Raw genomic sequence first — 12881 nt, forward strand, 5'->3', positions numbered from 1 at the left:
GACTCAGTGACTCTGGAGTCACTTCCCAATTTGGCTAGGCTGCTGGATAAAGAGCATCCATTTCCCCTCATCCTGTCTGCTCCTCTCCAGTGCTAGTATTAGGCACAGGCATCTGCCTGGCTTTTTAAGTTGGTGCTGGGAAATCCCAGGTAAGCAGTTCATAACCAAGCTATGTCAGGCCCGGGGCATATTTAGAGAAACTTTATTTCAATTCATAAAAAAATATTATCAATTAAAAGGGCTCTAAAGCGAGCGATAACTTCAAGAGAGCATTTTTTTTATTGCTAGTCTTTTTTCCCCAATATTTTTGTATGTTTTGTTTTAAAAGCTTTACAGCTCAAATACTCATAACATCACTTCGTAAAACTGTGAGTGGTAGTTTATGCCCTAGTACAAATTTTATTTTATTTTTGCAAAATGTTATCTCTCCTTAAATCCGAAGAAACATCTCTGAAATACCTGCAGGATTTGCTGGCTCTCCTGGCTCCTGACCAGGTGCCTTCTGGAAGCCACAGGGTTAAGTGTTGGACAACAGCTCTCTTTTCTAGGCATAAGAGAGTCACTAGCTTCAGACCTAGAAGCGACAGCTCTAAACTGGGGGACTCGAGTCACCTCAGCCTGAGGACACATAGCCTTCCCTGCACAGATGCCCACATATTCTTAGTATCTGCGAAACCAAGACTGGGGGGGGGGCGCCGTGATGAAAATCCCTATCCAGTGCCTGCTCCTATCACAGTTTTCAGTTTCCTTACAAAAATAAAATTAAATTAAAAATGCGCCACACTACCTCAGACAGACACTCGCTGCGCCACTGCGGAAGGCGCCAAACAATCCACTCAGCCCCCAGCGCAGCCTCAGGGACCCGCCCACCGCCTGACAGATAACCAATCACCTGCAGGAGCCGGAGACAGCGCGATGACGCACGGCGACGCCCGCGTGATGACGGGCGCGGCGTCACCGTCTCCAAGGAACGGTCTGGGGCACTGCTTTCAAAGTCGCAGGGCGGGCCGAGTGGACTCCGCGGCCACTCGTGCTTCCCGGTGGTCCTGGCGTCGTCCCTCAGCCCCCCGGGGACGCCGCTGCCGGGCCAGGCGCGTCCCAGGGTCGTCCTCCCGCGCGGTCTGACGGGAACTCGGCGCCCTCCGGCCGCGCGCCGCCCCGCGGCCCTTTCTGTCCGTCTGGGTCCGGTCGAGCGCGGAGCGAAGTCTGACGCGCGTCGCCTGGGTTCGGCCGAGCGGCGGGCCGGGCTGCGCCGCCGCGTGAGTGGGATGCCGATGCCTCCGCGCCAGGGCTCGGCTGCCCCTGCGACCCCTTAGCTTTTTGTTTGCCCTCACAGCGGGAGGCTGCCTTTTTGTTTGCTTGTTTAAAAAATTACCTTCTTTCCCCCTGCGAGGAATCGATAAACGTGATGAAAACTCCAAACTAAATTATCGAAATGGCCACAGAAATCGACTTACTGAGAGACCAAAGTAAGCGCGCCCTATTCCCTGATGGAAAATTCATCTGTGAGGTGCAATGTCGCTATCGTTGACCTACTAATAATGTGTTTGTGAATGCTGGTTCGGGTCCCAGCGTGAAAATGTTAAAAACTTAAAAAGTCCGCTGCACAAAATGTTTGGTGATGTACATGAGACTATGTATGTACTTAACGAAGCAGAGCCGCTGGTAATACTTGTAGAATATTCCTTAAGCGTGCATAGGAGTCAGCTAGGTACGAAATCGGTTTGTTGTGCATCTCTTGTGCTTGAAGAAACTCGAGGGCTGATGGCCAGGAAGGGTTTCCAAGCCTGCATCTTAGGACCTTCAGACATTGCTCTTACTGTTAATTTAAAAGATATGTTGACCTACTGTTTTATTATGTGCCTGGCGCTATATATGTAGATGATATAGGGATAAGATGGAAATATTCTTGTTCTCCAAGACTGTGATTGGTGGAAAGACATACATGACTACGAAAAATACACTGAAACAGCAGCAACTGCTGACTCGTTTGCATCAGTTACCAAGTAGTTGATGGAATTATTGAGTAAACATTGAAATAGAAAGAATAGCATCTACTAACACAGTGCTAAACAAATAATGACTATTGTGCAGTTATTAAACTCTGGCCAGTGGAGATGCCATTTAGACAGAAACTGGGCATATCAATATGTGTTTACTGATAAGAAAGGTTTAGGTGTCCAAATTATTTGCAACATTGAAGGAATTGGAAGTATGCTTTGTTTAAGAACAGCACAGTTGCCTTGAAAGGTATATAGAGGTTTATAGAGGAGTACAATTTGTTAGCTGCAGTCGTAATCATAGGTAAGAAGTGACCTAAAGGGGATGTAGAAATTGAAGGCTGAGAGATTTGAAAGAAAGAGGAAGAGAACAACTCAGGGGCAACAGGGAGGACTGGGGAAACATGCTGAGTTTCCATATTGAGTTCATAGACCAGAAAGACATACTATCTAGATTTGTTTCTGTATGTATACTGCCTAGCTCACACTTCACAAGTTTGATCTTGGGCAAAAGTCTTAGCTTCTCTGTACCTCTGGTTAGTTAGTACATGTTAAATGTTCTGTCCCCCTCACTATCTATTATCTATCTATCTATCTATCTATCTATCTATCTATCTATCTATAGTGTTGTGGGTATATGCATACATATATATGTGTGTGTATACTCTGTGTGTGTGTTGACACTTCAGTAGCATTAGTTCTTAAGAAAATGAATAGGAAAAACCTCCCTCACTCTATAAAGATGAATAACTGGCCACAATCTGAGTGATCTGCATGAATGAGTTTTGCTTGGTGTAGAAATACCTGAATTTTAGAAGATGAGTTTTAGAAGAATAACGCAACCATAATTCTTAAATAAAAATTGAATCCCAAATATGAGCAAACCCAAGTAAGAGAATTTATTTTTTACTGTAAACTGAATTGTAAGTCAGTAAGACAAGCAGAATGGAAGAGATTCCCAAGCAAAAACAGCAAAACCTAAAGGGCTTGAAATTTGCATATACAGGAAATGAGAGCATGGAATTTTAAGGTCTGTATGAAGAGATAAGAATGAACGTTAGGAATCTGTGAGCTTTTTCTGTTGTATGCCTGTTAAAGTTTGGGGTTGTCCTATTAGCCATGCCACCTAACTACTGTTGAGATAAAGATGACTGTGTCCATCCTCCCATTTGCCTCTTAAGTGGTCTACACTGATTGTTTGTGTTTTCAAGGCATCATTTCTCTGTGTAACAGTTCTGAGTGTTCTGGATCTGGATTCTTAGACCAAGCTGGCCTTGAACTCTGCTCCCTCTGCCTCAAGAATGTTGAGATTAAAGGCATGTGCCACCACACCCAGCTTTCTACATTGACTTCTGTCAATATTAATTTCTTCTTACTGGCTGCATTTGTTTTAGTTGTTGTTTGTTTTGAGAAGACCTGGCCTTAGATTCTCTATGTAGCCTGGGTTGGCTTTAAACTAATAACACATAAAATAAAGTAAATCTTTAATATTTTCAAGAGTCCATAAGAATATGTCTTTATTTCTTCAGGGTACAGGAGGATTTCCTTTGAAGATTTGACTTTTATTAAAAGAAAATGATATATTAATAAACTTGAGTATTGCATGATTCCACCAGTGTCTCCAGCATTTTCAGAAGCAACTGGTTAATGCATTTGCATATTTATGTGTGTGTGTTTATAACATAAATTTAAAGAAAACAAATAGGTGTCATGGCAAAGTGAAACATTCTTGTAATAGATACAATTCATGTCCAGAAATGGGAATGGCTAGAACCTCAAAAAATGTAAAGTCTCTCCCTCTTCCTCAAAGATAGTGAAAGATAGCAACTGTCTTTAATTTTATGCCTTAATTTAAAAAAGTAGGATGATGAACCATTTATTCCTCTGTGCTTCATCATTAATGATATTTTGAAATTTTATCCTTATCACATATAGATAAGATTAGTTCATTTTAATTGCTGTACACACTTGGCAGTTTTTAAGTAATCACATATCTATTATTATGATGGATATCTGAGTTAGTCCCAGCTAGTGAGTCACTGTTACTTCTTTTGGTCATGGTACTTGTGCTGGGATAGTTGATTATAGTGCCAAAAGTTGTGTTCACCTTTAATTTTAAAGTTTGGTGATTTTTAAACTCTTGTCAGCAATGTATAGTTCAGCTTGTTACACATATTCACCAGGTTCTCTTGGTAGCAACATGTGTGCTTATAGAGGCCAGAGGATACCTCTGATGTTGTCCTCAGACTTTGAACGTTCTTTTCCTCCCTTCCCTTCCCTTCCCTTCCCTTCCCTTGCCTTCCCTTCCCTTCCCTTCCCTTCCCTTCCCTTCCCTTCCCTTCCCTTCCTATCCCTTCCTTCCTTCCTTCCTTCCTTCCTTCCTTTCTCCACTCCTTCCTTCCTTCCTCTATTCCTTCCTTCCTTTCTCTCTTTCTTTGTCCTTTTCTTTTTTCTTTATCCTTTTCTTCCTTCCCTTCTCCCTTCCTCCTTCTCTCCCTCCCTCCCTCGAAATAGATCCTCTGACTGGACTAGAACTTGCCAAATAGCCTAGGTTGATTGGCTAAGAAACCCCAGTGACCCTCTCTCCCCCTCCCCCTCCCCAACACTGAAATTACAAGACTGCTTCACCTCAGCCTGCTTTTCTTATGTGGACTCTGGGAATTGAATTCAAATCTTTGATTCTAAAAAGCAATAACTTTCCAACTAAGCCATCTCCCCAGCCAGACCCTATTTTCACCAGTCTTGAATATCAATTTGTAATCATTTTAATTTATCATTTCCCTGATGTCTACTGAGCATGAGCTTCTTTTCAGGTAATTGGCCTCGTAAGAATACTTTTTGTATACTGAACCATTTGTTTCTGTTTCTCAACTGATTAGAAGTTCTTTACTTTAGATACACTATCATTGACAATTATAGCTCTTGATTTGTTTATGGTTTGTGTTTTTACTTTCTTATTGGTTTTGTTTTGTTTGTATGAGTATAACTTTTTAATTATGATGTTAATTTTGTTGGTATTTACTTTAAATGTCATTTTAATTACTTTTATATTTGCTGTGATATGACACCATGATCAAGGAAGGCAGCTTAAATAAGAAATGGTATATGGGAGTTTATGGTTTCAGGTTAAAACCATCATGGTGAAGTAAGTGACAGCAAGCAGGCATGGTATTGGAGTAGTAGCTGAGAGTACACATTTTTATCCACAAGGAGGAAACACAGAGAGAGCTAACTGCGATTGGCTCTAGCTTTTGAAACTTCAGAGCCCACCCCAGTGACACACCTCCAACAAGGCTGCACCTCCTAATCCTTCCCAAACAGTGAGCCTGTGGGGGTCAATCTCATTCAAACTACCACAGATGTTTACTTCTTTTGTGCTTTAATTTAAAAAGTCTTATTCTATCCTAAGCTTATAGAAGTATTTCTTGATTCTCTAATGCAAACTTATGTTTTATATTTACATCTCTAGTTCACTTAGAAATGATTTTTTGTGAATGATATTAAAATTATTTTCATAAGTTGTCTGCTTGACCTAGATCCACAAATTACCCTTTCTCAATCTACCCCTACCCCAGTTCTAGAGTGCCCCTTTGATCATCACTTATTACCATGTATGTGTGTGTATTATATTTCTAAATTCTAAATACCTTTTAATTGGCAAGTTTTGTTTGTTTTGGTTTGACTTTTAAATGCTTCCCAAAGGCCATATGATAAAGGTTTAGTCTCATTTAAATGACGCTGTTGGGAAGTGGTGGAAATTCTAGAAGATGGGGTCTAATGGGAGGAAGTAGATGCCTCAGAATTTCCTTAAGAAGGATCTGTTTTGTTTTGTTCCTATTCCCTGGCTCTTTCTCTATGCTTCCTAACTACTGTTGATTGCTCTATTATACTGCAATCCCTGCTGGGATATATGATATTCTGTTATACCCCAGGCCTATAATGATTGAGCCAAGCAACCATGAGTCAAAACAAACTTTTCTCTGTCAAGGTATGTTCCTGGGAATTTTATCGTGAGAGTGGTACACTAACAATTTATTTTATCACTATCATGCTATGTAAATTATAACCTTATAATACATGCTGTTATCTGATAGAGCTAACTTGATCCTCTTGTTCTTTTTGTAAGATTGTTTTTGTTCTCATTCCATTTCCTTTCAGAATCAGTCTTTCAATTTCTATAGCAATTTTTGAGTATAGATTGGAATTTCATCAGATATGTAGACCATTATGGAGAAAACTGACTTTAGGAGACAGACCTCTTTATTCTATGTTCTCTTTTTCCTTCTTTAGGCCTTGCATTTCTATTGATTAATTTATCAAATATAAAAATATTTTTGTATAGGAATTTTATATTCCTTTTATATTTATTCCTTTATATTTATGTTGATGATACTAGAAATTACTATCTTTTGTTATTTAAAAATCTTGTGTTGTCAGTATATACAGATGTGATTAATTTTTGCATTTTGGCCTTGTAACTAAATTTACTTCCTGATTTTAAGACTATGTGTTCTTTGGAGTAGTTAACACATATGTAGATGAGTTTGTTCTTTGAACCTTCATACCTCTTGTTTATTTAACTGCTTGCAGTGCCACATTAACTTGGACTTCCACTAGAGTATTGCATAAATGTCATGAGAGTATATTCTTGTGTTAGCCACAAGGAAAAAGATTTTTAACATCTTTCCCATTAGGTGTGATGTTTACAGTGTTTTTTTGTGTTGTTGTTGTTTTGTTTTTTGTAAGCATCCATTTTATTAAGCAAGGTCCTTCAAGTTGTATTTATTATACATATAACTTTAAATTTATCAAATGATTGTTAAAAGTAAAATGATTATATTTTATTTATTTATTTATTTTTTTTTTTTTATTATTAACTTGAGTATTTCTTATTTACATTTCCAGTGTTATTCCCTTTCCGGGCAAACATCCCCCTAATCCCTCCCCCTCCCCTTCTTTATGGGTGTTCCTCTCCCCATCCTCCCCCCATTGCCGCCCTCCCCCCAACAATCACGTTCACTGGGGGTTCAGTCTTAGTAGGACCAAGGGCTTCCCCTTCCACTGGTGCTCTTACTAGAATATTCATTGCTACCTATGAGGTCAGAGTCCAGGGTCAGTCCATGTATAGTCTTTAGGTAGTGGCTTAGTCCCTGGAAGCTCTGGTTGCTTGGCATTGTTGTTCATAAGGGGTCTTGAGTCCCTTCAAGCTCTTCCAGTTCTTTCTCTGATTCCTTCAGCGGGGTCCCGTTCTCAGTTCAGTGGTTTGCTGCTGGCATTCGCCTCTGTATTTGCTGTATTCTGGCTGTGTCTCTCAGGGCGATCTACATCCGGCTCCTGTCGGCCTGCTCTTCTTTGCTTCATCCATCTTGTCTAATTGGATGTCTGTATATGTATGGGCCACATATGGGTCAGGCTCTAAATGGGTGTTCCTTCTGTGTCTGTTTTAATCTTTGCCTCTCTATTCCCTGCCAAAGGTATTCTTGTTCCTTTTTAAAGAAGGAGTGAAGCATTCACATTTTGATCATCCGTCTTGAGTTTCATTTGTTCTAGGCATCTAGGGTAATTCAAGCATTTGGGCTAATAGCCACTTATCAATGAGTGCATACCATGTGTGTTTTCTGTGATTGGGTTAGCTCACTCAGGATGATATTTTCCAGTTCAACCATTTGCCTACAAATTTCATAAAGTCATTGTTTTTGATAGCTGAGTAATATTCCATTGTCTAGATGTACCACATTTTCTGTATCCATTCCTCTGTTGAAGGGCATCTGGGTTCTTTCCAGCTTCTGGCTATTATAAATAAGGCTGCTATGAACATAGTGGAGCACATGTCTTTTTTATATGTTGGGGCATCTTTTGGGTATAAGCCCAAGAGGTATAGCTGGATCCTCAGGCAGTTCAATGTCCAATTTTCTGAGGAACCTCCAGACTGATTTCAGAATGTTGTAGTCTGCAATCCCACCAACAATGGAGGAGTGTTCCTCTTTCTCCGCATCCTCGCCAGCATCTGCTGTCACTTGAGTTTTTGATCTTAGCCATTCTCACTGGTGTGAGGTGAAATCTCAGGGTTGTTTTGATTTGCATTTCCCTTATGACTCAAGATGTTGAACATTTTAGGTGTTTCTCGGCCATTCGGCATTCCTCAGCTGTGAATTCTTTGTTTAGCTCTGAACCCCATTTTTTAATAGGGTTATTTGTCTCCCTGCGGTCTAACTTCTTGAGTTCTTTGTATATTTTGGATATAAGGCCTCTCTCTGTTGTAGGACTGGTAAAGATCTTTTCCCAATCTGTTGGTTGCCGTTTTGTCCTAGCCACAGTGTCCTTTGCCTTACAGAAGCTTTGCAGTTTTATGAGATCCCATTTGTCGATTCTTGATCTTAGAGCATAAGCCATTGCTGTTTTGTTCAGGAAATTTTTTCCAGTGCCATGTGTTCCAGATGCTTCCCTAGTTTTTCTTCTATTAGTTTGAGTGTATCTGGTTTGATGTGGAGGTCCTTGATCCACTTGGACTTAAGCTTTGTACAGGGTGATAAGCATGGATCGATCTGCATTCTTCTACATGCTGACCTCCAGTTGAACCAGCACCATTTGCTGAAAATGCTATCTTTTTTCCATTGGATAGTTTTGACTCCTTTGTCAAAAATCAAGTGCCCATAGGTGTGTGGGTTAAAATGATTATATTTTAATCCCCTTGTTTGTGAGTTTATTTACTAGGTTCATTTCAATTATTTCCTTCATGTGACTTTTATACTGCTGTTCTTCTAACTTTTTGCAAGAGATTTGATACTTCAAGCCTTTATTTTTCCTAATACAGTTGAGCATACCTAATTTGAAAATCCAAACTCCAAAATATTCTAAAATCTGAAGCCTTTAAGTGCTGACGTGATTACAGACTTTTGTGGTAATTTGAATCTAGGATTTCCAGATGTAAAGTACTCAACAAAAGCCTATACAACATTTAAAAAATAGGAAAAATTCCTAAATTTGAAGGACAATTTGAAGGCTATTCAATTTAATTTTAAGTTAAAGCTATAAAACTTTTCTACTATTAAGCTATGATACATCACATTTAAACTATTGTCCTATTTGTGATTCTTCCTGAGATCCTATGGTTATATGAAAGCAAGTTTTTTGGTTTTGTTTTTCAATTTCCATATAGCTCAAGTTTCTTCCTATTGACTGCTTTCTGTTTTGGTTATTGACTCTAGTTACTATTTTTATCAGATAAAACGGAGGCTGTTTGGGGGTTTTTTGTTTTGTTATGTTTTGTCTTGTCTTGTTTATTTCTTTGAAAGTTATTGAGTTTTGTTCAGTTCCTGTAAATTTTAAAAGATTGAGTATTTGTTGGGTAATATCTTATGTATGTTTTTATTTTTCTTTATTCTTTTTAATCTTCTTTAATTCAAAAAATATATATGTATGCGTGGTTGTCTTGACAGCAGAAATGTTTATGCATCACATGCTAATGGAGACCAAAAGGGAGTATTAGATTCCCTGAGACTGGAGGTACAGTTGTGAGCTACCATGTTGAGTGCTGTGATTAGCTAGTGCTGTATCTACTGAGCCATTTCTCTAGCTTGTACAAGTGTGTGTGTGTGGGCCCATGCGTGCTGGGACATGACAAACACCTTTATATGTTGGGCCAACTTGCTTTCCCCGTTTCTTTTCTGATGTGAACACAGATGTGGCATGTTAGTGAGAACTCTCAGCTTTATTCTGGGCCATCTTTTTCATGGTCTCATTGTACTCCTGTTAAAATTAGATTCTGTGTCCTACAATTTGTCCTCAGTATGGAATGGGTAAGCTTTTCAGCCGACTTTAAGAATTCTAAAGCATTTGTGTATAACTGAGTGTTGCCTCTAGTTCTGCCTCCCAGAAAGCAAAGACAGGAAAATTCTAGTAAGTCAGGCTAGTCTGGGTTACATATGAGTTCTAGGTCAGTCTAAATGATAACCTGTCTTCAAAAAAGAAAGGAAAGAAAGGAAGAACGGAAGAATGTGGTGTGTATCTGCCCAGTTCTTTCATTGAAAGAGTGGAAACAAAAAGACAGTGGAGAATATTTCCACTTCTGCCTGATAATTCAAATTTAGGAAATAAGAAAGATTAGTTCTTTGTAGCTATCCTGTGTTCATTCCATTTAGGAGTCATTATTTAGTTTATGAATATAACAAAACCCAATTTTACATTCTAAAATAATGTGCTGAAATTGATGATTCATTTTATAAAAAGCAATCATACAGACTAGAAATATATCTAAGATATATCAAATAGTAGCTACTATTTTTCTAGTTTTACAAAATAGACTGTTACTCAAATTGGTTTTCTTTTTGTTTCAGATGTTAAACTAAATGATATTCTTAGGCAGCATCAAATCGAACATATTTTCAGAGACCCAGCTATGCAGGTATGTGTAATGATTAAGTACAAAAAAACAGATTGAAATTTGATTGTAAATATATCTACATTCTTATGAATTATTAATTATAGTCAATATAAATCCTCAATATAAATTCTACTTAGAATTATTCACATTTGAAGTTGCCCATAACCTTTGAAATTTTGCTTACAGCTTTGATTCTTGTAAGGGAGAATTTGGTCTTGCTCTCTGAAAGTAAGCTCTTTGTGTATAGAAATTGCTTTAATATTTTTTCTAACTGGAGCTAATGCTATGCATCTTAAAGTAGCTGTGATCTGAAATGGGAATTCATTTAAGCTTTGAAACATTCTAAAGTGATTTCTCAAGATGTGGCTACCTGTATAACTATTTCAGTTATATAATCATGACATTATGGCAAAAGAATTGGATTCCTGTTTCCCCGTTTAAAAAAAAAACAGAAATTATGAATAAAACATAAAACTAATACAAGTAGTAATATATGCATTGGCCTTACTGTTTATTTCCTAAGGGTTTTTTTGTTTGTTTGTTTTGCTTCAATTTTAGATTTTTATCAACAAGGTATACATATCTGGTAAATATCTTAAAGCATAGGTCTGAATGCTTGATTAAGCAGTAACAGTAGCAAAAGACAGATGTTTGAAGCTCCAGAGCTCTCTGGACATGGTTTTCTACCACATCTGCCAGAAGCTATCGTTGACTGGATCATGAAAGTGTTTTTTTTTTACCAGCAACACAGCAATAAATGCAAGACCTCCATTAGAGGTGTCTGTTATGCATCGTGATTATAATTATTAAAAACCTCAGGGGAGCAAATCAGTGAGGGACACATCTCCTTACCATTACACAAATTATAGTTGTTTTAATTCTTAGCAGGTGTAGGTTCTTTTCCAAATGTACTGTTTTTATAATCATATACTAAATCTTGATTCCTATCCTTAATCTTAATAGCAAAATAATTGTTTCTGTCTCCAGCTTCTTTGTAGTCCTCCATATCTTCCCAACTTCACTGTCACATGTCTTGCTTTCACTGTGTACTTTACAGTGATGAGAGAAGAGATCATGTGGATGTGGTAGCATGAAACAAGTGTTGAGCTTCTTTCTATTAGTGATGCCTATATCCTAGAACAACTGTAGTTCATCCCCTGGGGATTCTTTATCCTTGAAACAGCTAAAAAGCATCGAGAGAAGTAGGATGCAATCTGCAGATTCAGCCCTAGAGTCAGAAGTGGGGTGGTAGGGATAGAGGGGCTGGGGCTACAGCAAAAGGTATTCCAGGAAATCCTAATGACATCCTGGTACTCCTATCCACCGGGGAAACACACTGTTCTTGAGAGCCTTAAATCCAGTGTGTGATTTGGTATGACAGTAGCTTCTCCTGTGTAGTAGGCTAGCATTGGAGAAGAGAGCAGTTGTATTTTCTTCATGTCAAAGAACACTGTAGACAGGCATGAGAAAGTTAATGCTATCACAGACACCAAGAGATAGCTGCAGTCTTTCTCGGCTACCTCATGTTTAGGTTCTTGTTAGAGGGTCATCTAGGCTGGTCTAGGTAGAAGATTCTCAGTAGAGGCCAACCTTACTTACAGTTTAGCCTGTCACAATTAGCTGCATTATACAAAAGGTAGAGTATATAGTTCTATTGACAAGAATGTGAGGACACAGTATTGATCCAAGTGTAAACTGTCAATAATAAGACTACAAATTCTGAGATCTAATGTAGTAGGCTATCTGCCTACTACATTAAGAATAATATGTTATGATTTGGAAGTAAATATTGTATATGGTCATTATCCAGCCTCACACAGTCACTTAGTAAATTTTAAAAGCACAATAAAGTAATACTATGTATTTCACATGATGGTTACAAATGAAATAGTGGAATATGCTATTATGTGGATTGTTTCCCCCAAAGGTTTATACATTGAAGGCTTGGTCCTTGCTGTGACAAAGTTTGAAGAGATAGAACCAGGTTGGAAGTGGCTAGGTCATTAGGGGCATGACTCTTAGAAGGGATTCATGCTAATCTCTAGGAATGAGTTAGTTAGTCTCACAAGAGTTGTTACAAAAGAGGAAGCCTATTTCTCTTTTGCATATGCTCATGCTGTGGTGAATCCAGGAAGGTACTCACTAGAGCACAGCAGAAACTGGCCTCACGCACTTGAACCTTAAGAACTGTGAGATACTTGGGCCTCCTTTCTTCAGACGGCATACAACCTCTGAAATTCTGTTGTAGTAATGGAAATGGACTAATGCAACCATGCACTGTTGGTGAGAGTTTGTAAATGCTATACCCATCCTGAAAAATCACTCAGTGACTTAAACAGAAAACATGCAACTACCATTAGACACACACACACACACACACACACACACACACGCAGGCACGAGCACATTTACGGTGTGTATAGCAGCTTTACTCATAATACAGATAACTTTTGTAGGAGAGTGGTTAAGTAGGCAGCACTTGTATGCACTTTTTAATA

At 38.6% G+C, this 12881-nt stretch overlaps 1 protein-coding gene across 3 annotated transcripts in view; it reads left to right on the forward strand.

Annotated features, from left to right (window-relative positions):
- Nucleotides 1-973: 973 nt before the first annotated feature.
- The window catches only part of Sclt1 (sodium channel and clathrin linker 1), a 133171-nt gene continuing 121263 nt past the window's right edge, over nucleotides 974-12881 (forward strand). For 2 of the 3 annotated variants that reach the window (XM_032898450.1, XM_032898451.1), the window contains exons 1-2: nucleotides 974-1469; nucleotides 10337-10404. In XM_032898450.1, the coding sequence (XP_032754341.1) occupies nucleotides 1436-1469; nucleotides 10337-10404 (102 nt within the window). In that variant the 5' untranslated portion in view covers nucleotides 974-1435. Of the gene's footprint in view, nucleotides 1470-10336; nucleotides 10405-12881 lie in introns of those variants that run through there. The other variant, XM_032898453.1, reaches the window with a different exon arrangement.

The sequence above is a fragment of the Rattus rattus genome, chromosome 3 (genome assembly GCF_011064425.1).
Source record: "Rattus rattus isolate New Zealand chromosome 3, Rrattus_CSIRO_v1, whole genome shotgun sequence".
Taxonomy (NCBI): domain Eukaryota; kingdom Metazoa; phylum Chordata; class Mammalia; order Rodentia; family Muridae; genus Rattus; species Rattus rattus.